The following is a 25,562-nucleotide window of genomic DNA, read 5'->3' as shown; positions in this document are numbered from 1 at the left end:
CTATTTATCACCCATTCTCTGAACGCTTGAGGGTAAGCTGCATGCATCACACTCCTTGAACACTTAATACCACCAGGTACATTTCCTAAGAACGAGGATTTTCACCTTTGTAACCACTTTAAGCACAGTTATCACATTTAAGAACTTTAACATTGATATTAAGCTCACACTCTATTTTCTAATTCTTTCACGTGCCCCAATAATGTCCCTGTGAGCCTTTTCTCCCCCCTGCTAGACCCCATGCAGGATCCTGTGATGCATTTAATTGTCACTGTCTCTTCAGTCACTCTCTTCTTTTTTAATTGTGGAAACATGTACACAACACCCTTTCCCATCTCCCCGCGGCCAAGCACGCCACGCGGGGTTCAGCCACCCTCACGATGCTGTGACACCATCACCACCCTCCATTTCTAAACCCTCCCCCGTCCCCACACAGAAACCATTGTGCATTTGCTCCCCGTTGTCCTGCCCCCGCCCCCGGCAACCCGCACCGCGCATCATCGAGAACCCTACAAACCAACAAGAACACGGAAACGCAATTGCAAAGAGGGAAAGACCTGAAGAGTCACTTCGCCAAGAGGAAACGCAGATGGGAAGTGGACGCGCAGGGCGGGCCCGGCCTGAAGAGGGGACGTGGGGCAAGAGGCTGCTTCCCCCCAGCTGCTGGGCCGGGTCTACAAGCTGGAGTCGGCGCAGCCCACGGCCCTGCGGTGCCCTCCTCGGCACGGGGCACGCACTGGGACACGGGTCAAGGACTCCCATGAACCACGTTGTTAGCGACAGTCGGAAACCAGACGTCCCCACAGCAAAACACACCCAATCCGCCGTCCACTCACGCAAGGAGGTCCACTGAGCAATGACAACGAACAAACTGCACCCCAAGAAACAGGGATGGTCCCCAAAGCAAGACGGGGTGGGGGGTACAGAGGCAGAGAGTACGGTGCAGCGGCTTTCACGGAGCTGCAGTTCGCAGACCAGTGAACGGAATGGCATTGTGCGGGGTGCAGGGCTGGGAACAGCAGGAGGGGCGACGGGTGCGGGCTCACGGGGCGGGGGTCAGGGCAGCGACTGCCCTGGGGTCCGCTGTCCTGGAGCCTCTGTCCATCTGGGCTGCAGGCCCTTTCCTGGACGTGCGCTGGGAACGCGAGTGAGGGGTAAGAAGTCAGGCAGGGCCACGGCGCCCTGATTGAGGGTCCCTGCAGGGTGGGACCCCCCGCCGCACCCCCACACACCCCCTCTCGGCCGGCCTCGGTCTCCATGAGGCGCCTGTGGAGGACAGCTCAGCTCCGCTCCTTCTGCCTTTGAAGCTGAGTCCAGTCCCGGGGGGCGTGCAGAGGTGGGGGACCCCAGCTCTCCTCCCGGCCCTTACCCAAGACCGCTGTGGCCCTCCCCCGGGGGGCTGTGGGCCCTGAGCCGGGGGTCCAGGAAGGAGGCAGAACGAGGCAGCCCCGTTGCCCAGCCAGGGACCACGGCGACGAGCACGCAGCTCCCCGGCAGCCCCCTCCCCGGCAGCCCCGTCCCCAGGCGACAACCGTGAGGGCCCTGCGCCGGTGGTGGGGGTAGAGGGGAGGCCAGGGCCAGGCGGCAGGGGGCACTCACCCCAGGGCCAGGCGGCAGGGGGCACTCACCCCAGCAAGAAGCTGGGGGCGGGGGGCCCTCCCCTCCGCAGGGCCCTGGGAAAATGGTGTTACCCGCACAACGTGAATTCTATTATTGTTTTTCCCACTTAAAATACCATTTTTAAAGCACAAAACAAGGACATAGAGAACAAGGAGCAGGAAGAGCCCGGCCCCTGCCTGGTGCCCCGTCCACCGTCCTCTAGACGGACGACGTGGGCGTCAACCCCGTTCTTGAGTCACAGACGTGGGGTCCCACCCGCCTGCTGCTCGGCAGCGGCTGCCCCAGCAGCGAGGGAGGATGGAGATGTCTCCAGGACTGGGTGGAGTGGGAAGGACTGGCAGGTGGCTCTTTCCTGGCTCCCCTCCCTGGCCCCTTCCCACAGACCCCGCGGTCGGGGCCCCCAGGTGCCACCCTCCGCTCTCCTGCAGGTCACCGGGGCGGCCAGATGGACGCCACACTGCAGACTTGCAGAGACTCCACCCGGCTGCCCAGGCGAGTCTGCAGCGGATGGGGTGCAGTGGGGGCAGCCCCTGTGCACAGCGCCCGAGCCCACCGAAACCCTCCACGCTGTTCCCGCACCCAGGCCGTGGGGCCCGGGTCAAAGCCGGCCCTGCCCCCCTGTGGCCCTGAGCCCCGAGGCGGGGGGAGGGACGGAGGTGCCCCCTTCCCCTCTGAGCAAGCTGGGGGGGTTTCTGGTCAGCCCCTGGGCCACTGCCTTGGGGGGCGACTGCTCCTGGGGGCCTGGGGCTTTGGGACATGGAGGAGACTGCGCTGTCCCTCATCCCGGGGGGGCCCACGAGTGGGGCTGGGAGAGCACGTGGCCAGGGAGGGCACTGCCCGGTGAGGCCGTCTGGCCGGAGGCCCCAGGCCTGGCAGGGCCCTTCCTGCGGGCTGCGGGGAGGCACAGGAGGCTGCGCCGGTGGCATTTCCGACTTGGCTCAAGCCAGCAAGGAGCGGAAATGCAACAGGGAGGCCTCTGGGAGACGACGTCCCCCCGAAGGCGAATGGCCTGTGTCTGGCTGGTGGGCAGAGGGCTCCCGGGCCACCCTCAGCAGGGGGACGGAGGCAGAAGGGCTGCTGCGGGCAGGGAGGGGGTGCCGGGGGGAGCCTGGGCCCACGCGGCCTCGGGGGGCCCCGGAGCTGGGGAGGCAGCGCCCCTGCAGCTCCGCAGACCTGGCTCCACGTTTATAAACGTCAGATCGGAAAGGGCAGGGGCTTTGGTTGGTCACTAACTTCTCTCCCAAAAAGAAAACAGCGAAGCCCCGGAGGCGTTTTAGCAGCTCGCCTCTGATCTGCTGGCGGCCCTCTGGGTGGCTGGGACCCCTCCGCACCCAGGCAGGAGGGGTGGGCGGGGGGTGCAGGGTCTCCGGGGCTGAAGGGGAAGGAAGGGCCACCTGAGCCCATGGGACCGGTTCCTGCACGGAGGAGCTGGGCCCGGGGAACGGCACACGGGGGCAGAAGGGGTCGAACAGTCACTGTCCCCAAGGGGGTCAAATGCCCACTTTCCAGGGGAGGGAGGTTGTGCCAATGGGAACCATGGTGGACTTGAGAGAGGAGGGGGCCTCTGGGCTGGATTCAACCAGTGGGGTGGGGGCGCAGGGGGTTGGCAGGAGGGCTTCCCAGGCCATCGGAAAGCACGGTGCACGGAGCACCAGCCTTTCCTCACTGCAGGCCTCCCGAGCTGCACCCTCCGTCCGTGCTCCCTCCCCTGGGCTCTCCTCCACTCCCCATTCGTGCTCCCTGCCCTGTCCTCCCCTGCTGTCCTCAGCTTCTCCCTCTCCACGCAGCTCCTGCCACCCCCTCCTGGCTGGGCCACCTCCCCACCTCCCCACCCCGCACACCTCAGCCAGGGGCCCCGCAGTGCCCTCCTCAGTGCTGCCAGGGCCCAGCTCCCCAGACGCCCCTGCCCAAGGGGCCCCGTCACCCGGGCCTCCACTCCCTCCTCCCACGTCCACCCCATGTCCAGGCTGGGCCACGCCTCCTGGGCATCCCTGGGGACCTCCCCACACTTCAGGTCAGTGACCCCCTGGCTTCTATCCTGCACCTCCATGGCCACGCCCAGGCTGACCCCAAGCCAGGCAGCCCCCACAGCCAGAGACACAGGCCCTGGGGCAGACCTGGCACGTGCCCTCCACACACACTGAGGCCCCTCGCCCTGGGTGCCCGCCAACCTCACTCCTGGGGGGTGGTCACCTCCCTGAGGACCCAGCCCCAGCCCAGGAACCCAGCCCAGCCTCTAAGCTGCTGTGCCCGGGGGACCCCTCTCCCCCTGACATCCGTCCAGAGCAGGTGGCAGGAAGTGCCGGCTGAGGAATGTGCTCCTGGCCCGAGGGGCTGTGTCTGTCCCTGGACGAGCCCCTGGCCAAGCTCCCGGAATCCTGGTCCTGGGCTGCCCGCCATGGGGAGTGTGTGACTTCGGGGACCTGGGTCCGGATGCCTCCTGCCCCTCAATGCCTAGACTTGGCCCCAGAGCTCAGAGGTGGCTTCTGAACAAGCCAAGTGCAGGGGAGCAGAGCACACAGTAGGTGCTTAATAACCAAGGCCTGGCTGCTTTGCAAAGGGGCACTCTGCAGGTAGCGAGGGAGCAATCTCTGAAGTGGGGACCCTGTAGAGGCTGAAGCCTGGGTGGGGGGCCCAGCCCACCTGCTGGCCTCATCCTAGACACTCAGGAGTGGCGTCCCCAGGGGTCCTGTCTTTGGGCCTTCTGCTCCCCGCACCCCATCGCAGGTAGGATCCCAAGAGACCCTGTCCAGGCCGGAGCCAGTGGCCCAGAAGCAGCACCCCAACAGCTCATTCGTGCTTGCTGGGGAGGGGCTGGCCCAGGCCACCCTTCATCAGTAAAATGGGAGCTGGGAGGAGGGCCACCGTGAGCAGGGGAGCGGGTGAGTGGGTGCCTGCAGGAGAGGCACAGGTGTGCACTCAGGCGGGCCGTGCACTGGCTCCAGGAGCCCCTGGGTGCAGCTAAAACGCTGATTCTGGGGCCACCTGGGAATCACCCTCTGCATTTCTACCACAACCCCAGGTGGTCCTGTGAGTGCCATGTGCTGGGAACCCTCCCTGGGGTGGCCAGGCCAGGGGAGGGTCACCCGCACCCAGGAGAGGACGGTGCAGATGCCGCAGCCCCTCTCTCCCACCCAGGCAGCCCACCTCCAGGAGTTACTCTCAGGAAAGGAATGAATGAAGCCATCGGAAGGGTGCAGACAAGACGGACGCACCCAGAGCATCACCAACTCAGGGGAACACGAGCCCGTCCACAGTCAACAGCCAGGGGTGCCGGAAACCATTACAGTGGTGACGGAGGGCGGAGCACGATGTGGCCACCAAAAGGCACGTTTTCATAGCGACTTAAGGTAAGGGAAAATGTTCATGGTATAACAGGAAAGAAATAGAATAGAAACCCGTCTACAATGACAATCCAAGTATGTTTTGTAAAACCCTACGTATCCTTGAAAACAGATCAGGAGGAAATTCACCAAAATGTTACAAGCGCTTACTTCTGGGTGGTGGAATTATGGCCATATCCCCTAATAATCGGAAAATGAACAACAACTATTTAGTGAGCACCTTCCAGGATGTAGCCACGTTCTGGAAGTTCGGACAAGACAGTGAACAAAACTGACAAAAATTATTTTAATTCTAAAAACAAACTGCATGGCTGCTACTGTATCTAATTCCTATTTCTACTTGACTCAGAGGGTGGAGGTTTGAAGCTGTGTGTCCCCCAGAAAAACATGTTCTTCAGTTTAACCCACTCCTGTGGTGTGGACCCAGGAGAAGGACCTTCTGATGGGGCCACTTCGGTTGAGGTGTGGCCCAGCCCAGTTAGGGTGATCCTATTTCCTGAGTGCTTTATAGGAAAGTGACATTCAGACGCCCAGAGAGAAGAGGATGGAAGGCAGGAAGCAGAATCGACAGAACCCGGAAGAGCCGGGGGAGACAGGGGACCCCACCATGTGCCCGGCCCTGTGACGCGCCAAGGAGCAAGGACGGTGGCAGCCAGCCCAGAAAGCATAGCTCTTATGACACCTTGATTTGGACTTTCTTTTAGCCTCAAAACTGTAGGCAAATAAATCCCCACTGTTTAAGCTGCCTCATTTCATGTTGTTGGCTTCAGCAGCCTCGGAAACTAAAATGCAGAGCAAAGCGCAATAAGGTTTCTGAATGAATGCATGAGCGAGTGAAGAAGTGAACGGTGACTGCATACAGCGAGCGTCCACGGCGAGCAGTCTGGGAGGACACGGTTTGGCGAGCTGGTCACTTTTCCACCAGGAAGCTCCAGCTTCGTACTGTCCCCAAGAACCAGGAGCGGGAAGGCCCCAGCTGTCCCAGTGGCCGGGCAGGACGCTCCCAGCAGGGTGCCGGGTGTGGGTTGGGGTCCTCCGCAGCGGGGCACGAATGGGCTGTTCCCCCAGGAGGCATTCACTAGTGCCTTCCATTTTGGTAACTTTATGGTTTGACATAATGTCAGACTTACAGATGGACAGACAGACAGGCAAACAGATGACTAGAAAGATAGATATTTTTCCAGAGCCTTTTGAGATTTACAGATATGAGGCCCCCCGACCCCCACATATTTCAGTGTGAATTACCTATGAAGATGGAATTCTCTTAGGTAACTATGCAAAATTACCAAAGTCAGAAAACTTTACATTGATACAGTACTCAATTTCTCCCCATTTATCTATTTAATGACTTATCTACTTTGTATCAGTGTAAACACATGGATTCTTCTCTTATTTAATGGATCAAAATCTGTCACTATCATTATTTATCTGAATACTCAGTGTCCCAGATAAGCCAGTGGGAGCCCTTTCTGATGCCCCTGTGTCCTCTGACACGTGCATCTTCTCTGAGCATTTCCTTACTTTCCAGGCTCATCTTGCACTTTTTCTGCCACAGACCTAGAATCTCCCAAGAGCCCGGGTCCTTTGAGTGGAGACGGGGAGAGCTTGGCTGCCACCCCACTGTTCGGAGAGGGGAGCGCCTTTGCCCCGGAGAGGCAGAGTCCAGGTGGCACCCCGATGCTAGAGGAGGGTGGGGCTGAGAAGAAGGTGGTCTCCCCAATGCGTGGGTATGTTGGAGCACTCACCCCAGCGTCTGGAAAGAGCAAGGCTGCCGCGTAAGCCTTTGGAAAGTGTGGGATTCCTGCTCTCTTCTACAAATGACTCTCAGACTTTGAAACCTAATGGAGTTTGCCCTGCAGGTTTTAAGAACTATTTCAATCCTGTGAACCCTGTTTTTCTTTCAATTTCTTCCTATGGCAATGGGAATGTTTATCCTATGACTGTTTCTCCTTTGTATACTGGCAACAGATAATTTGTTCTGTGTTTCACAGGTTCACAGCCAGAGGGGAATGTTGTTTTAGGACAAACCATGCCTATAATTGATTTTGATAAGATTTTGTACTTATTTATATTGTAATGGAATGAACGTATTTTTGCATTTGGGAAGAACATGTCTTTCTGCGGTCCAGGGGGTGGAAAGTGCCAGCTTGAAGCTGTTATGGACCCCAGAAGAGCCATGGCCTTTTAATCCAATCTTGTTGAGTGGATCCTTTTGATTGAATGTTTCCATGGAGATGTGACCCACTCAACTGTGCGTGAGAACTTCTGATTAAATCATTTCCATGAGGGTGTGGCCCCGTCCATTCTGGCTGGGTCTTACTTAGATCACTGGAGTCCTTTAAGAGAGCTCACAAAGAGAAGCAGCTCAGAGAAGCTGAAAGAGACATTTTGGAGAGAAACTAAGATATGTAATCCAGAGTTTGCCCCTGGGAGAAGCTAAGAGTCGACAGAGACCCGGATGCTTGGAGAGGCTTTTTTTGGAGATGCAGACAGACAGACATTCAAAGATGCTAAGCTAAGAGATAAAGTCCAGAGCTTGCCACAGAGAAGCTAAGAGAGGACCCCCCAGATGCTTAGAGAGAAACACCCTGGGTGAACAAGCAAGGGCACACAGGAGCTGAGAGAGAGAAGCTAAGAGAGATAGAAACCCAGAGATGTTTTGGAGAAAACAGTTTTGAAATGCAACCCAGGAGCAAAGGACCAGCAGACCCTTCCCAGCTGACAGAGGTGTTCCAGACACTTTCGGCCTTTGTTCAGTGAAGGTATCTTCTTGTTGATGCCTTAGTTTGGAACTTTTATGGCCACAGAACTGTAAATTCATAATAAATCCTGGTTTGTCAAAGCCAATCCATTTCTGGTATTTTGCATAATGGCAGCTTTAGCAAACCGGAACACCTCCTTTGTTGATTTGAGTTTTTTTGAGTGTGTTAAACATTAACATAGGACCCAAAATCCAAACTATCTATACCTTCAGAGAATTGCTCTCACCTGCCCCTATCATCTTTTCCATCCTGTTCCCACTCACACTTTGTGCTTAACCAGTCTCAGTTTCTGTGTTTCTTTTTGGAAAACTGAGTAGGGAAATGTATATTTTCCCATTTACCAATTTGTATTACACGAAGGTAACATTCCATGCATATTCTTCTGTACTCTGCTTTTGAAACCTAACAACATATCCTGGAAATCACCCCCCGTGAGTTCACGGAGCTCTTCCTTTTGCAGAGGGCAGGAAGGGCAGGGGGGGGGGGGGCACACCTGCGGCTCCAGGGGAGGTCCCTCAGGTCTCTGGCCATGTGCTAATGATCACAGACACCACTGGGCTCATCGGGGCTTGGGAAGGTTCAAATTCCCATCAACCGGAGTAGTGAGACCTGCTAAAAAAGGGACACTGAGTACAGTTCTCAGAAGATCTCACTTTCACAGAGTAAAGGTTGCTAGGGACCTACCTACCATAAAAAAGCTTAAAAGCATAGCTTGAAAGGATGAAACTGATACACAAGTAACTTAACTCTGCCAGAAAAAAGTCCAATACTCTTTAAAGGAAAACAACAAAATCTAGCAATTGAAAACTTGTATCACAATGGCTGGTATCCAATAAAAAGTAACCAGGCATAAAAAGCAGGAAACTATAACCATAACCATGAGATAAACCAGTCAATAAGAAGAGATCCACAAGTGTAACTTAGATGCTGAAATTACTAACTTTAATGCAACTATTAAAATATTAAAAATATGCTCAGGGTATTAAAAAGACATGAACATAATGACAAAAGAAATGGAAGATGTAGAAAATATCCACTTGGAACTTACATAAATAAAAACTACAGTATCTGAAATGAGAAGATCAGCGAACTTGAAGATATAGCAATAGAAATTATCCCAAATGAAAGACACACAAAAAAGACTGAACAAAAATGAACAAAGCCTCATTGATCTTTAAGACAATATCAAGCAGTTCAATGTGCATGCAATTTGAGTCACTGAAAGAGGAGGGGAGAAAGGTGAACAGAAAAAATATTTGAAGACATAATGGCTGAGAATCATTCAAACTTCATGAAAACTATAAACCCATAAATCATAAATTTCAATGACCCCCAAGCAGAAGAATAAAACCACGCCAAAGCACCTAATAATGAAATTGCTGAAAAACAGCGATTAAAAATCTCAACAGCAGTCAGAGAAAAAAGACAGTATATACACAGGAACCATGATGAAAACAGTAGATGATGATTACAGTAGACTTCTCATTAGGAACTATGCAAACCAGAAAACAATGGAGCAGTGTCTTTAAACAGCTGAAAGGTCAGGGGTTGGAGAGAAGAAAACTCATCACCCAGAATTCTATAACTACCCAGTGAAAATATCTTTCAAAAATAAAGGTAGGTAAAGAAATTTTCAGATTAAAAACAGAAAGAATCTATACTAGCAAGCTTGCACCCCGATAAATGCTAAAGGAACTCCTTCAGGCAGAAGGAAATTGTACTTAATGGAAATCTGGATCTACTCAAGGTAAATATGTGGATAAATATACAAGACTTTTTCTCATTTTAAATCTTTTTTACATTACGATTGTTTAAAGCAAAAATATTAACAATGTATTATTTGGCTTTATAACATATATAAAAGTAAAGTATATAACAACAGTAGCATAAAAACCAGAAGGGAGAAAATGGATGTACACTATGGAAGGATCTTACATTGTACTTGAAGGGATATGATATTATTTAAAGGTAAACTATGCTCAGTTAAAAAAAGGTATTGTAAACCTAGAGTAAGCACTACAAATATAAGAAGTATAGCTCATAAGCCAATAGTGGAAATAAAATGAAATAATTTTTAAAAACCCCAGAGAAGTAAATATATTGAACAAGTGTAACAAATAGAAAACAAACAGGGAGATCGATAATTACACTAAATGTAAATGGTCTAAATGTGCCAATTAAACAGAAGAGTCTGTCAGATTCAACGCTACCCTTTTCTTTGCATTACCAAACAGGGAATCAAGGCCAGAATCATCACGGTGCAGTGAGGGTTCTGCTGAAGATTTTGTGGGGAGTTAGAGGACAAGCCCATGTTTCTCACAGCTTACTATGCACATCATCTCTCCCCATAGCCTCCCTGGGGGAGATGGTGGGAAGCTGTTTCTCTCATATTTGTGCCCCCGGCAGAGCCAGCCTCACTCCCGGGCCCATTCCCACTCCAGGGTCTCGTCCCCTCTCCACACACACCACAGTCTCTCTCCTTCGTCACAGGGGATGTCCTGACTTGGTCGGGCCCAGGGGCTCCCACCTCCCTCCCTCCCACACTCCAGCTTACTCAGCCAAGAAAGTGTTCACCAACCTTGGAAGGAAGAGGACAGTATAAGTGACAAACCAATGTTTCCTGTCACATTTACAATTGCTGCTACTGCATGTGGCCTTTCGTGCCTACTTTATCCACATAGCCGTGTCACACACACCTCTCCATGCCAGCATCTCGCCCCTGGCCCCTTGTGTCTGGCAGCCTCCCCTTTAAGCAGACACACCTGCAGCATGGGCTGAATGTACAGAGCCTCCCCCTCTGAGGACCCCCACCCAATGGCCACGTTCTAGCTGTGGTGCCTGCACTATGGCTCAGTCCAGAGCCGGGAGGGGGCTGGCCTAGGGCCGAGGTCAAAGTGCACAGGCCCCAGGGCTCCAGGACCCACCCTGGTAGTGGGGCTGCTTTGGGAAACCCGGGGTGCAGAGTGTGCTGGTGGCCACTGGCCTGACCCACCAGGAGGATGTGGAGCCAGAGACACGGCCACGGCTCACAGGCTTTGCCCTGCGGGTCCCCTGCCTCAGGGGCGGCAGAGGGAGTCGGGCACCTGTCATCAGACACACAAGGATGGAGGTGGGGTGAGGGAAGAGCCTCCCAGCCGCAGGGGCAGCTAGCGCAGAAGGACGAGTGCGGCCTGTTCTGTGTGGCTGGAGCAGAGGGACCTGGCAATGCGTGAGGGGCACAGGCCTGCCGGCTGGACCACCAGGGCCTCACAGCCAGGGGAGCAGGTCTGGCTCTCCCGCGAGGAGATGCAGGACCCCACTTATGTTCTGCAAAGCCCCCTCCGTGCAGGCTCCTGCAGGGGTGGCACTGGGAGGGGGTCGGAGTCGGGATGTATTTCAAAGGTGATGCCGCTAGGACCAGCTGAGGGATCCGATGAGGGGAGGAGGTGGGGAGGCGTGCAGGGGGCTCCCACGTTGGCTGGAACCACGGGGAACGGGGGACTGCTCACAGTGACAGGTGGACAGAGGGAGCGGGACCCAGCAGAGGTCAGGAAGGTGTTAAATGGGGGACAGAGAGGTCAAGGAGGCAGCTGGACAAGGGAGTCTGGAGTTCGCTAAGCCTTCGGTTCTGAGCCTCGGTTTGCTCATCTGTAGAGGGGATGGCTGTCCTGCCCCGCCTCTCCTGGGGCTGCTGGGAGGCAAGACTGGCCGATCACCACTGACCCAGGCCCCCACCCTCCAGGGAGGTTGCCAGGCTCCTCTGCTCCAGCACCCTTCCTGGAGTCCACGTCCTCCTGCCCTTCCTCCTCCCGGCAGGAGCCCCCAGCACACAGCCCCACCCTGGCCGAGCCCGAGGAAGGCCAGCCCACAGCCAGGGGACGGAGCCCGGGCCAGTCCCTGAGCCTGGCCTGGGGCCTTGAGGGTGGCCTGAGAGGAGTGGCCCAGGACCCTGTCTGTCCCTGAGGCGCTGCAGCCCTGGGCACCCGTGTCCCCTGACTCCCAAAAGGCTCATGCACTTGCTTGGGTGTTTTATGAGTGCAGAACAAAGCAGAATGTAGAGGGACAGCTGCTACCCCGTGTCTCTGCTCCCACATGCACTGGACCAGGCTTAGTCGCCCTGGGTCTCGTCCTCAGGGGTCAGGCAGGTTTCCCAGGTCACTTGGAGCTGGTGGCTGGAGCGTGACAGTGATGGCGAGGCACGAGCTCGTGGGAATGACCTGGTGGGTGCGGTGAGCTCCGCTGCACAGTGGGGAAACCGAGGCTCATGGAGGTGCAGTGACCAGCCCAGAGCCATGGGTGCTGTGTTCTAGGAGTTGGCGAGGGCCATGCGGGTGAGCACGGCTGGGTGTGGGGCCATCCTCGCCTCAGGGTGCCGGCCAGCAAGAGCTCAAGGTCAAGTTCCCACTCCTCTCCTCGACTTCCTCCTGCTGGGCTCTGCTGAGGCCTCTGCCCACCTGTGACCCCCAAATTCCTCCTGCATCGACTCAGGGCTCTATACTTCTCGGACTTGCCCCAAAGTTTTCCAAAAGCCATGCAGGAATAAAGAGTTTCCCCAATGCAGCCAGTTAACGAATGTCACGTCGCTGGGTATGGGGGGCCAGCAGGGGCCAGAGGAACCCCAGGGATACCAAGGCCACCCCCCCAATAGCTCAATCCTGGAGACACCCCCTGTAGACCCCCCACCTGTGTCCTGGCCACTGTACCCGCCACCTCAGCAGACTCGTGGGTGCTTTGTGGGGTGGCAGCCAGCACCTCCACAGGCACCCCCAGGGTGACACCCCCGTGTCGAGGGAGCAGCAGTTGAGAGCTGACCGCCCCCCCCCCCAGGTCGCCCTGGAGATCTTACTCTGTGGCCCCTAAGACGTCGTGCTTGGTAGGTGCTGGGCCTGGAGGCCCAGGCACCCTCGGCTTCCACCAGGGATGGACCTTCCGCCACTGTGACCTGCCCCATGGCCTCTCCCCACGCCCGCCCGAGTGACTGCACCGCCTGAGCAGAACCTCGCCCCAGGATCCATCCTGAGCCCCCCGCAGGGCCTTCTGCAGAGCCTTACAGCTAACTCCGGGCAGCATTTCTAACCAGAGAACCCACCTCTACAGAGGGTGTCATTTTAGACTCGGGGGCCCTGTGGGTGGGGGACGGAGCCCTGGGCCAGGCGCCGTTTCTGACGCAGACTTGTGAGCCCCGAGCTTGTTCAGGGGCACTTCTCATTTCCAGCCGGGATGTGCGGGGCAGCGTCAGCACTGAATTCACTCACTCACTCACTCACTCATTCATTCACTCATCCAACAAGGCTGTTCCTTGTCATGCAGCGGGCTGGGGGCTGGGGAGGGCAGAGGCTACAGCGGGAGGGGGCTGGCCTGCACACGGTGTTTACTTGGACGTGGCTGGCGCCGTGGTCAGCTGACTGTGTGCACCGGCCACACTCAGAGCCAGGGGCTTTCAGGGAAACGTCCTCTCAGCCTGGGTGGGCTGGGAGGCAGCACGTCAGAGCCCCCGCTTTAGAAGGAATGCCTTCCTCCCTGCCCATTTTGCTTTTAGACTCAACCGTCTCCCGCAATTACAACTGGCAGTGACGTCTGTGTCCTCTGCCCTCCTCGCAGTCATCTCAGGCCGGGAGCCCCAGCCAGTGCCCCCCCAAGAATTCCATTTATTTCCTACTGAGCAAACAGAAGGTGGAGTGGGGTGGGCTCTGTCCACACTGGCAAGTGTTTTTCAAATAATATCTTTGTTTCAGGAAAAAATTCTTACGGAGATATATGTTATGTTAGCAGCCAGAATGTTAGTTTCTGATGAAACCATTTGTTTTGCTAGCAGCGCTCTCCACTTTAGAACTGCTTCTCCCAGGTATTTTGGCAAGAGCACGTGTTTTGGGGGAGGCTGCTAAGAGGGTCAACTGCTTTAACAATATTTTCACCTGTGACTTTGAGTGGGAAAGTTGATCCTGGCCCAAATGCTTAGGAACATTTAGACAAAGTGTTCCAGGGGGAAGGTACCGGTGGGAGGGTTCTGGTTCCCAAGACACGGGGGCCTCCTCCCGCTGGGACAGACGGTGAGCAGTGCTCTACTGGCCCACCCCACGCTTCCGGCAATCAGCCCGGCCCCTTCCCCCAAGTCCTGGCCCAAAGGATTCGGCAGGTGGCATGGACAGAGAGAAGGGCTGTGTCCCTCCCACCGTCCCATCTCCAAGGTGGGGAGGCCTTCCAGCAGAGGCACGGGAAGCGCAGCTGCTGGGTCACAGAGGGATCATGGTGGAGGGTACATGATCCCGGTGGCCACGGAGAGGAGCGACTGTCTGGGGCTGGGCTGGTGGTGGAGGTCTCATGGGCAGTGGTTGAGGAAGGATGGCAAGAGTGACAAAGATGTGGATGGCGGTGGTGGGAGCTGAGCCTCCCCGTGGGGTAAAAAGAGGCGGTGCTGATGGTGGAGGTGATGGTGCTGATGACCGCGTTGGGTGTGGAGGTGGTGATGCTGATGGTGGGGTTGAAGGCAGGGTGTGTGGTGGGGTCAGTGGTGGAGGTGGTGGAGATGATGGGGGCTGGCAGTGCTGCTGGTGTTGAAGGTGGCTGATGGTGGTGGGGTGGTAGGATGGGAAGTGATGGTACATCATGCTGTTAGAACAGTTTTCCAGCCATGATTCACCGCCTGCCTGGTAACGCGGTCAGGAAAAGCAGCATTTCACCCCCGCCAGGGTCCATAAGTGACAGGCCCAAGGTCACAGCTTGGAGCAGTGGAAACAGAACCAGCACTCAGGCCTTGTCCCTCTTGGGTCCCTGGCCTGGGTCCCGAATTTTGGGTCTGAGCCCCGGGAGCCGGCCCCCAGACTCAGGGCAGGGCAGGGAGAGGGAAAACGCCTCAGTGAGGACCGCCGGCTGGGCCCCTCCCGCTAGCCCAGCAACTGGCCCTGCCCCGTGGGGTCCGCGGAGGAGCGGGCCGTGCCCCGAGCGCCCGGGCAGGTCACACGCGCTGGCACCAGGCTCAGGTGTCAGACGGGGCAGGGCCCCGGGAGGGGCTGAGACCGTCGCAGACCGGACCAGGGACTGAAGGCGCTGCGGGCATCCGCGTGGGGAGACTGAGCGCTCCCAGGGCGCGCTCGGGCCTGCGGGGCAGGGGCAGGGGCAGGGGCAGGGGCGCCTGGCCCGCGGGCCGCTGTCCGGCCTCGGCGGCCGGGGGGGAGGACCCGGCGCTGTCCTCACGCCACCCCTGGCGCCGCGGTGCCAAGCGGCTGGCGGCGGCGGGAGCCCGGCGCGGCCCGGCTCGCGGTACTCACGTAGAGGCCGGAGTGCTTGGCGCCGAAGAACGGGAAGGGCACGGAGAGCGGCCGCAGCCCCGAGCCGCCGTCGTCCTGCTTGGGGGTGACGGCGTCGCCGCGCTCCGGGCCGAACGGGTAGAAGTCGGCGAGCGCCACCGCGCCGCGCGCCCCGCGCGCCCCGAGCCCCAGGGCCGCGGCCACCAGCAGCGCCCAGGCGGCCCCGCGCGGCATCGCCGGCGGTCGGCGGGGGCGGGAGGCGGCGCGCGGCGGGGATGCGCAGGGAGCCCGGCGGGCTGGGCCGGGCGCGCTGGGCTGGGCGCTCGGGCGGCGCTCGGCGGAGGCAGGCGCCGGGCGGGGCCGGCCCGCGGGCCGCGGCTTATATAGCCGGCGGGGCCGGCGCGCGGGGCGGGGCGCGGCCCGGGGCGGGGCCATGCAAATGAGGCCGCTCTTAAAGCGCCAGGCCCGGCGGAGGCGCGCCCGCGGCGTCCCCCGCGCCCCGGAGCTCCCCTCGTCCGGGCGTTGCGAGGCCCTCCCAGCCCGAAGGAGGCACCCCAGATGGGACTGAGCGCCCCACTTGAGCCTGGGGACACTCGGCTTCGGGCCGCGGGAGGCAGCTGGCCCAGGAGCCTCTGTGGTGATGGCGAAGCCCTGCCGTCGGCTTCCGACACTGCAGGGGTCGCACAAGGGTTTGCACCCGGCCCGGCCACAGGAAGCCCTCAGGAGAACTGCCTGGGGAGGTTTCCTGATGGAGAAGCGCTTGGGACTCCCCGGGAGGCCCTCCACTCAGGCCTGGGGGGAAGGCGCAGATGGCGCGTGGGCACCTGCACACCCACAATTTGAATTGGGGTCCCTGTCCTGTGTCCGTCCCCGCCCTGCTCCCAGCCCCGGGACCCTCCCTGCACCCATGGCTCTTTGGGTGTCTAGACCACCTCTGCATCCCGGGCCTGGGGCCCTCAGCCTCCCCCACCCCCTCTGCTCCAGAATCCTGCAAGCCAAGCCTGGGGCCCACAGAGACAAGAGGGCACCCCTTAAAGCTAAGCAGAAAGACAAGCAGAAGAAGCCAGGACAGAAGACATTTGTGGCAATAGCAGCTCCCACTGGGTGGTTTTCTTGTTTGGTGTTGCAGTTTTCTGTACTTTTTGAAATGCTTTCAGTGAGCTTGTGTTATTTTGCAACCCGGCAAGGAACACTAAACGTTATTTTTAAGTAGGAGTCCCCTGCCTGGGACTATGGGACCCAGGGTGACCGAGGTACCGAGCTGGGCATTTTCATCCAGTGAGTTCTGGGTGGGCCAGCCTCAGCCAGGCCCCCAGGGAGGGGAGCTAGGAGGCCCCCACCCCTGAGGGCTGACCCTGCTCGGGCAGGACCCGGAGAGGGAGCCCCTCCTTGGATTTTGCATCCTTGATGCCTCCTTGCCTTGTCCGCATCCCACCCTGTTTGGCACAGTGATTCTGAGTTGCAGAAGGGTAAACTGAGGCTGGGGAGGGGAAGGGTCCTTCGCAGGTCACAGTGAGCTGTGGGAGGGCCAGCCCTGCTCCTGCCTCCTGGCTTCAGGACCCCAGGACGGCAGGACCACCGTGGTCCCAAAAAATGCAGGCTGAGGGAGAGCGTGGCCTCCCATCGCTGGGAGGGAAAAAGTCAGAGACAACGTCTAATTTTAGGGGGTTTGCCGGGAACAGAACCCCAGCTTCACTTGGCTGGAACCTGGGGAGGAAACGCAGACAATCACACACACTCACACATGCTCACACTTGCAGCTCACACACTCACACACGCAGCCCTCTGGAGTTTGCTTTAACCCCTTCCTGGCTCAGCTGCTGGTGAGACATGGTCCGGGAAGCCCTTGCACATGTTTCTGGGCCAGGGGAGCCACAGAAAGGTCGGGGAGCCCCTGAAGGAGCATCGCTGGCAAGGGCGGGAGGGGGTGGGGGGCAGGAAGCTGCCAGGACACGGCCTCCACAGGGTGGCCTTGAGGTGGGAACCCGGAGGACGTGCTGGTCAACTTTTCTTTTTTCCTGTGAACACTGAAGCCCTCTCCCCACTTTGTGGTAGGTGGGGGCCTGGCTGGAAAGCCCTCTCCTCGTTTATTTCCTTGGGTGAAGGGCAGGGGGAGCAGCCCAGGCTCGGGGTAAGTACCCTGACACGTGACTTATCCCCTAAAGAAGACTCAGCTTGGGGGCCTTCCTGCCCAAACAGGGACCGGCCGGCACCAAGGGGGGCCGTCAGAGCCCCCCCGTCCCTCTGACCCACTCTGACCCCTCCGACACCTGGCCCACCTCCTGCAGGTCCAGCACCTCCCACCTGCCCATCTCCCCTCCCTCCGCCCCATCTTCCTCCCACTGGCACAGCCCTGCTCAGCGCCCAGAGCCCTTCCTTGGCACTGCCCGCCTCTGCGGACCCTTCCTCAGCACACACCCCAGGGACCCTGGGAAAAGCCCTTTCTGAGCTGGCGTAGGGGCCTCTGGGAGGCGGGGCTGGGCACACAGTGGTGTTCAATAAGTGCACCGAGTGAGGGAATGTTTCTCCAGGCACGGTGGGAGCAGTTGGACTAGCAGGGGTCCCCACCTGGCCGGGCAGTGGGATCACCGGGGGCTTTGTCAGATGCCCAGACCCCTCTCACCCACACAGCTTCTGATTCGGGGGTCTGGGTGGGGCCAGCAGCAGGCCAGGACCCTTGGGCAGTGGCCCCAGGAGGCCATGATCTCGGGCCCACACCTTGCTGGCCCTGCCCGGGCTCCACCCTCCAGAAGCTGATTTTCAGGGGGGCCTGGGATGCTGGGGGTTAACTCAGGCCCCATGCTGCTGGGCATTGCAGTTCATTAAAATAAAAAAACACACCAAAACTCCACAGTCAGAAAGAGAAAAAAAGTGTGTTTTTTTTTTTTTTCAGGTGCTAAAAATATTATCAGGAAATACTTTTCAGCAACGTGCTGCTTTAGGTTCCCCTCCGGACTCAAGGGCATCTTTGTTTCTGCACAGAAAGTCCACATTTATCAAAACCAAAATCGTTTTATCAAGGAGGCTCACATTTCGTGGCCAGGAAACCCGAGCCTTCCCAGCAGGCTGGTGACATTTTAATTTAGGGCCCAGTGTGTGTGCAGTTTGCTTCTGGGAGCCCCAGAGCCCACCTCGGCCGCTGCAGGTCTGGGGCCCCCAGGCAGGGCAAGGTGGGGGTGTCCCTCCCCCTAGCACCTGGCCCGCAGGGGCGTGGGGCAGGGGGCTGCTGACGGCCCCTGCCGGCTGGCTGCACCCCTCCCCCCAGCTCTCTCTTTTCCTCCACTGTTGCTAGAGGTGTAGCAGGACCCCACACCCTGCTCAGGAACCCCCACCCCTACCCCCAGCTGCTGGGGGGAGAGGGCAGGGAGGGTAGCACTTGGAGCTGGGCCGCCCTCCAGAGCCCTGGAGCCCCCCACCCCACGCTCTCACCCTCGGCCTGGTGGTCCTGGGCACCTGAGTGCCCCCACGGCTTCCAGGGACAGGAGCTCAGGGATGTGGACAAAATGTACTGGACGTTGGCGTCTGCGCTGCTCACTGTAGATTTATGTAGAGAAAATAGAAATTGGAAACACCTTGAGTTCAAGAGTCTACAGGCAGCAGCTGTAAATGGGTTACAGGTGGGCCGAGGGGGGGTGCCCCGGCCCCCTGATCCCACTGCAGCCGCCCCACCGGGCGGAGCCAGCCCCCCACAGAGGGGCCATTAGCAAACCGCGGTCCCGTGTCCAAGGGCCTGCAGCCAATAAAATCATGCCCTGGTGTTTTTAATGACACGGGGAAAATTCTAGCAATACAGTGTCAAGTCCAGAAGATAAAGAATCTTCCAAGGGGCACAGTCAGGTCACCCCATCCACAATCACATGGGCTGGGCGAGGAAACCCTCAGGCGTCACCTCCGGGGCTCGCCAGGGGTGGGTGATGCAGAAGTTATTTTCCTCTTTATATGTCTCTGTGTGTAAACTAACTTTCTGCAATTACTGAAAATACTAATGTTGTAGAATAAGCTGTGCACCCAGCCCCCCCGGCGGCTTCCCAGGCCCGCCCAGCCCCACGTCTCCCCAAGTCGCGGCCGCCATGGAGCTCTTGCCTCCTGAAGCTCGGGTTATTTGGGGGGGCTGCCTCCTCTGTACCCCTTCATCCTCTCCTCCCTGCCCACGTCTGTCGCAGGCCTGTGTGTCCCCCGGACGGCCACCCTTCTCCGGTGCTCTCCCCAGGGCCTCCCCCCTTCCGTCCCCTGCCGCGGGCAGCAGGCTGTGGGGCCTGCCCTTCGACGCCTGCCAAGGTCGGTGCCCTCAGACCTGGCCCCCGAGGGTCTGGCCAGGGCCTCCCGGTCAGAGGCTGGATGGGACACCCCGAATTCCCCTGCAAGACTCCCCACGCCACGGGTGCATTTGTGTTTTCTCCCAGACAGGAGCTGGGCCCCCCCCTGCCTCCCCACCCTGTGTGTGTCTGTGTGTGTGTGTATTGGGGGGAGGGGTCCTCCTGGCACCCAGACCCTGATTGATTGCTGCCCCCTCTACCTGTTGGAGGGGCTGGGAGAGGCAGGGGTGAGCTGTGGAGGCCCTCTAAGGCCACCCAAAACCACACGAGGGGTCCCACCAGCCTGGCCCCAGCTCTCCCGACACAGACGGGTTGGCCCTGGCGTCCGCCCCCACAGGCACCAGCCTGAAGGCCGCCTCCGTGTCCTCTCTGGGGTCACGACTCCCGCGGGGTGGGGGCGGGCGCAGGTGCTCCACGGTGGCACCCCGAGACTCAGCCACCCCTCGGAAGTGCCAGGCATCCTCGCGGCTCCCCTCAGGCACCTGGCCACACTGGACCAGGCCTCCCCAGGGTGCCGTCTCCCAGGATCGTGCGCTGGGCGCTCTGTGGGCCTGGTGTCGGCCTGTGTGAAACCCCACGTGGGAGCCGCCGGGACCCTCTGGGGTGGCTCGCCCGCCGTGCAGACGCCGAAGCCGAGGCCCAGAGAGCCTGCCAGGGACGCTGGCCCCAGGCCTGTGCCTGGGACCCCGGGCAGGGCTGCCTGCCCCCCGCCAGGAGAGTGGGGGCTGCAGGCGGGTCACTGCGGGGCCATCCACGGTGCCTTGGCCGTGGACTCAGGGGAGTGCCTGGGACTTCGGGGCCCCCTGGCCCGCCCTGCCCCCCCAGGCTGCCCCCACCAGGCCCCTCCCCAGGGTGGTCTTCCTTGATCTCTGCCCCTGGCGGGGGAGGCTGTGGTACACGGGACGGTGTTTGCCTAGCAGCCTGGGGCCCACAACCCTGCCACGCACAGCCTGGGCAGAAGGGGGAGGCCGAGGCCAGCGTGGGGCCACCCTGGGCCCCAACCCGCCCTCCTGCTAACCGCGGGGGCCGTGGCCCGGAAGCACGTGGCACCGGGGCTCAGCTCCCCTCCACGGTCGGGGTCCCGAGGCTGCTGCGAGAGTCCCTCACGACTCCTCTAAGCCCCGCGAAGCCCCCTGCGCAGGGCAGGTTCTCCGCAATGGCGGGAACCGGACACACCGGCCCACCCGCTCGCCGCTGGACGTGTCTGAACAAACGCCAATTTATTTCCATTTTTAAAAAAATGTCAATTTATTTCTATTAAAAAAACAAACTCTTCTTTTCCTAAGCGTACAATTTTAGATCAAATAAGTCAAAATAGTGTCTCCTAAGCTGATTTGTTAAAATATAAAAGTCTCAGCACTTCACAGATGCTTCGTGTGTCCCCAGGGAAGTGATCACCAGGGGGTCCCCGAATGCTCAGAGATCTACATTTGTCACCTCATGGGTGGCTTTCACTGCAACTCCAGACAGTCACGAAACAGGCTCACCGAGCCCCTCCTGGACCCAGCAGCGTCAGTTACACGGTGCGGCCCCCGCGGCATGGCTGGGCACTGAGGGGCCGCCTCCCAGGCCTCACGCCCAATGTGGAGCCTCACCCCCATCCCTCAGGCTTCCGACCCTCCCACCGGATCTGCCACAGGAAGCCGTGGACAGGGACAGAAAGGAGGGAAGGGACGCTTGCTGAGCATTTCTTCGGAGTCTATGAAATGCCAGGCCCTGAGCCCCCTGCACCGCATCTCAGTGGTGAGCCAATGTGCTGTCCTTCTCCAGGTTTGCTGCTTGTCCCAGCTGGCTGCCCCCAGGTGGGTACACGTCAGGGCATGGGTGCTGCCCCTCACCTCTCCTTTGCCCAGAGAAGCTGTTGCTAAGGGGTCCAGCACGCTTTCCCTCGGAACTGGGGCTGGACTTCAGAATCCTTCTCAACACCGCCACCAATTAGACAGAGCTGGCAGGTGGGATGACACCTACCTGCCCACCTCTTCCTAGCCGTTTGCAACATAAGGCAACTCTGTGACCATTTTCAGCTGGGAAGTGGGGCTGACCACTCCTTCAAGTCCTGGAGCCATTTTGAAGCAGACAGATTTGCAGGGGCCATGAGTCGGGCCCACAGAACGTTCCTCAGGCTCGGTGTCTGCAGACTGTGATGGGTGGGCTCTGCGAGCTGCCGGCCCCTCTGGCTCCGGGTCGGCTCCCCAGGGCCGGGCAGGCTCCCAGGAATCCACTGGATGGGCCATGCCCCCCGGATATCGCAACGCAACACTTACAAAATACAAGAGGCCGCGTGGAGAGGAAAACGAACCACTGTGCGATGAGTAACCGGCTAAGACGGGAGGCAGGCCACGGCCGGGATGGCCGCCTCGGTCTCCGTGGCAACTGGGCGGGGTCCCTGCCGGAATTTTCCCAACGTGTGCAGGCTGGGAAAGTGGGAGGTTCTGGAAGTCTGGATTTCACACTCGGATGCCTCTGGTGGCCGCGTCATGGGTCCTCGGGCTGAGTCACCCTCGGCCACCTGCCTCCGCGACTGGCCTGCTGTCCCCGGAGAAACAGAAGGCTCCACAGCCTCCGGGCGGGCTGTGCTGACCGGGCCTCGCAGGACATTGTGTTTTTGGCTTTGGTCAGTGGAAATGTTCTCCTCGTGTCTCCCCGTGTTTACGGCGCTGGGGGCATGGAGGACAGCCTGGGCGAGGAAGCCGCTGGTCAGGTTGGCCGTCCACGGTGGACACCGAGCTCCAGGCCCAGCGCAGGCCTCAAGGACGCCCCGGAGACCCTGCTCTCTGCAGCTGGGGGGTGTCAGGGTGGGGGACTGCGAGGCAGCCCCAGCTGCCTGGAGGTTGGGGTCCCTGGGTTGGGCTGGTGAGGTACCCTCTCTGGGATGTTCCTGCAGTTGGTGGAATCACAGGGTGCCGTGGACGCTGGCAACCTGGGGAGTGGGTGGCCCCTCCGAGGCCTGAGGCCCACCCACGGGAGCTGACTGCTCCCAGCAGAGCTCGCAACGGCGGCTTGCCCAGGGTGGTTCCCTGATAGGTCTCCTGATGGGTCAGGTCCACAGGTCCCCCAGCACCTCTGCCCTGTGCCCGCTGCCCCTGGCAGCCCAGGCCCCAGGCTGTGGGCCATGGCTCATTGCCTGGCCTGCAAGGGCTGGCCAGGGTGGGCCTCTCGCCGCCGCTCCACTTCCCGGTCCAGCTGCTCCTTCAGGCCGGCCACCTGCGGACAGGGCGGGCTCAGGGGGGAGGCCCCGCGACAGGACCCTGGCAGGCACTGGGCAGGAGAGCTGCATGGCTGGGGCCACAGCCCACGACACCCAAGGAGGGGTGGCAAGCAGATGTCAGGCAGACGGGCAGATGCACAGATGGGCAGACAGGCAGACATGCAGACACACAGACGCACAGATGGGCAGATGGGCAGACAGGCAGACGTGCAAACACGCAGACACGCAGATGCGCAGACGGGCAGACAGGCAGACTGACAGCCAGCCAGGCGGGGGGGGGGGGCATGGTCCCACCTCTGCCAGGAACCCCCACCCACGGGTGCTGCGGACTGACACACGCATGAGGGATGGCTCCACTTCCATCCGAGCCTTGAGAGCACAGGAATTCCACAGGAGCCAACCTTCCTTTGCTTGTGAATTTAGCAAATGTGGTTGTGGGTCAGGGGACACCGTCTCAGGGTGACACTGGGAAGTCACTTCACCTCTCTGGACCTTGGTGTCCTCATTTGTAAAATGGGGTTTTCACAGCTCTAAGCTCCGTGGTTCTGCCCTGGTACACGTGTGTGTGTGGTGTGTACCTGCGGTCGGGGTTACTGCTTCTGGGGGGAGGGGCGGCCGGTAGCTGAGCCCTCAGCTCTCGGGGCTGTTTAAAGGGTACCGGCGGCGGGGGCTCTTTCCCGGAGGCGAGGGGGAGGCGGAGGACTTGGCCGGGTCCTCGGCGGGAGGCGTGCAAGGTGTGGAGGGCGGCGATAAGGACAAGACACTCTTCATCCAGTAGGAGTATGCGCCAAAGAGGCTTTATTCAGGGGTGATCACAGGTTATATAGGCTGGTAAGAAGGGCAGGGCTGGAAAGGAGGTGAAGTAGCCTTAAATGGCAATACTGAAGGAAGAGGGGCTAGGATTGGTTCTGAGAGGACGCAGGAGCCGTTGCAGCGGGCGGGGGTTGTTCTGGCCACGGTGCATGCGCGCTGGCGGTGGCAGGGGTGGCTTTGGCACAAGGGAGTGTGTGGGCAAGATAGGGAAGTGAGGAAAGGGCGGTTGGGAGAAAGGCGGTTTCCTCCGGCAAGCCTCCCCTGCCCGTGACATTTTGGGTGAGGAAAAGGGAGCTGCCTTGACCTCGCTCCCCAGGCTCGGGGGGGCTGCAGAGGGCACTCACGCCCGTACCTACTACCCTCCCCAGGGGGTGATCAGGTCCCCTGGCCCAGGCCTGGCAAGCCGAGGTACAAGCTCAGCTACCCGCATGTACCCACGTGCATTGTGTAGCATATGTCTGTGTGTACGTGTGAGCAGCCCAGGCTTGTGTGTTTATGTGTTGTGTGTATGTGCAGCATGTCTGTGCATTTGTGCAGCACGTGATTTGTTAATTTGCATGTGTTTGCAGTGTGGTGGTGTGTATGCATTTGTGTGGCATGTGTGGTTCTGAATATGTGTGTATGTGCAGTGTGTGGTGGTGTATGTGTGTGGCACGTGTGATTGTGAATATGCGTGTATGTGCAGTGTGTGATGGTATGCATGTGCGTGTATTTGTGTGGCACATATGATTGTGCATATGCGTGTGTGTGCAGTGTGTGGTGGTGTGTGTGTTTGTGCAGCACGTGTGATTGTGAATATGCATGTGTGTGCAGTGTGTGGTGGTGTGTGTGTTTGTGCAGCACGTGTGATTGTGAATATGCATGTGTGTGCAGTGTGTGGTGGTGTGTGTGTTTGTGCAGCAGTAAGATTATGAATATGCATGTGTGTGCAGTGTGTGGTGTGCATGTGTGCAGCATGTGTGATTGTGCATATGCATGTGTGTGCAGTGTGTAGTGGTGTGCGTGTGTGTGCAGCACGTGTGATTGCGAATATGCATGTGTGTGCAGTATGTAGTGGTGTGTGTTTGTGCAGCATGTGAGATTGTGAATATGCATGTGTGTGCAGTGTGTAGTGGTGTGTGTTTGTGCAGCATGTGAGATTGTGAATATGCATGTGTGTGCAGTGTTTAGTGGTGTGCGTGTGTGCAGCACGTGATTGTGCATATGCGTGTGTGTGCAGTGTGTAGTGGTGTGTGTTTGTGTAGCACATGAGATTATGAATATGCATGTGTGTGCAGTGTGTGGTGCTGTGCACATGTGTGTGTTTATGCAGCACGTGTGATTGTGAATATGCATGTGTGTGCAGTGTGTAGTGGTGTGCGCATGTTTGTCCACACACCTGCCCAAGGGTCCACCCGTGCGGCCCAGCCCCGCCCTGCTACCCGCTCCCCTGCCCCCCTCAGCCCCCCGCGCTCGGCTACTTTCCCCGAATCACGGACGGGCGGGGGGAGCCACCCCCATGACAGCAGTGGCTGCGTGTCAGGCCGTTCTGGACACATCACCATGGCGACCCCTGACGGAGCGACGATTCTCACCGCGCCGCTTTCCCGCCAGCTGATGGAGGAACAGGAGGCTGGTGACCCGGCCTGGGGTCCGAGCTCCCCACCCCCCCAGAGGACAGGGGTGCAGAGAGGGTGGTGTGCCACTGTGTAGGGACATACGGTGGCCAGTGTCGCCAGCCTGGAGGTGGTCTCCCCCTATCCCCGGCACAGGGGTGAATTTCCCATTGCTGGAGGAGTTCAAGCAGAGCCCAAACCCTGCAGTGCGGTCGTTGTTGACTCTTCTGGGGGGGGGGTGGCGGCCGGTTGCTAAATCCTATGCTCTCGGGATTGCTCGGAGGGTACCGGCGGCGGGGGCTCTTTCCCGGAGGCGAGGGCGAGGCGGGGGACTGGGCCCGGTCCCCGGCGGTGGCGTGCAAGGTGTGGAGGGCGGCGAGAAGGAACAGGCGGGACATGTTTCTTTTTGGGTGAGGAAGCCAAGAGAGTTTATTAGGGGAGAGTACAAGCTTATATCGGGCGGTTTAGAGGGCGGGGTAGCTGTAGGGGTTAAAGGCTTGGATTGGTTCTGAGAGGGCGCAGAGGTTGTTGAAAAGGGGCAGGAGTTGCTCCGGTAACGAAGAGGGTGGAGGGTGCGGGTAAGGCACGGGGCGGGGGGAGGGTTTTCTCCGGCAAGCCCTCCCCAACGGTTGTACTTTGGGGTGAGGAAATGGGGCCTGCATTCGGCTCCACTTTCTC

General features: G+C 59.0%; 1 protein-coding gene across 33 annotated transcripts in view; it reads right to left on the bottom strand.

Annotated features, from left to right (window-relative positions):
* SNED1 (sushi, nidogen and EGF like domains 1) overlaps positions 1 to 15,285 on the bottom strand; it is a 105,813-nt gene extending 90,528 nt beyond the window's left edge. For all 33 annotated transcript variants that reach the window (XR_005218976.1, XR_005218977.1, XR_005218979.1 and 30 more), the window contains exon 1: positions 14,974 to 15,285. Coding sequence is in view for 24 of the 33 variants with exons in the window: in XM_037850580.1 (XP_037706508.1) it covers positions 14,974 to 15,186 (213 nt within the window). In the remaining 9 variants the exon portion in view is untranslated. The remainder of the gene's footprint in view (positions 1 to 14,973) is intronic.
* Positions 15,286 to 25,562: the final 10,277 nt, after the last annotated feature.

Source organism: Choloepus didactylus, chromosome 9 (assembly GCF_015220235.1).
Source record: "Choloepus didactylus isolate mChoDid1 chromosome 9, mChoDid1.pri, whole genome shotgun sequence".
NCBI classification, from domain to species: domain Eukaryota; kingdom Metazoa; phylum Chordata; class Mammalia; order Pilosa; family Megalonychidae; genus Choloepus; species Choloepus didactylus.
This window is presented reverse-complemented; position numbering and strand designations above follow the sequence as displayed.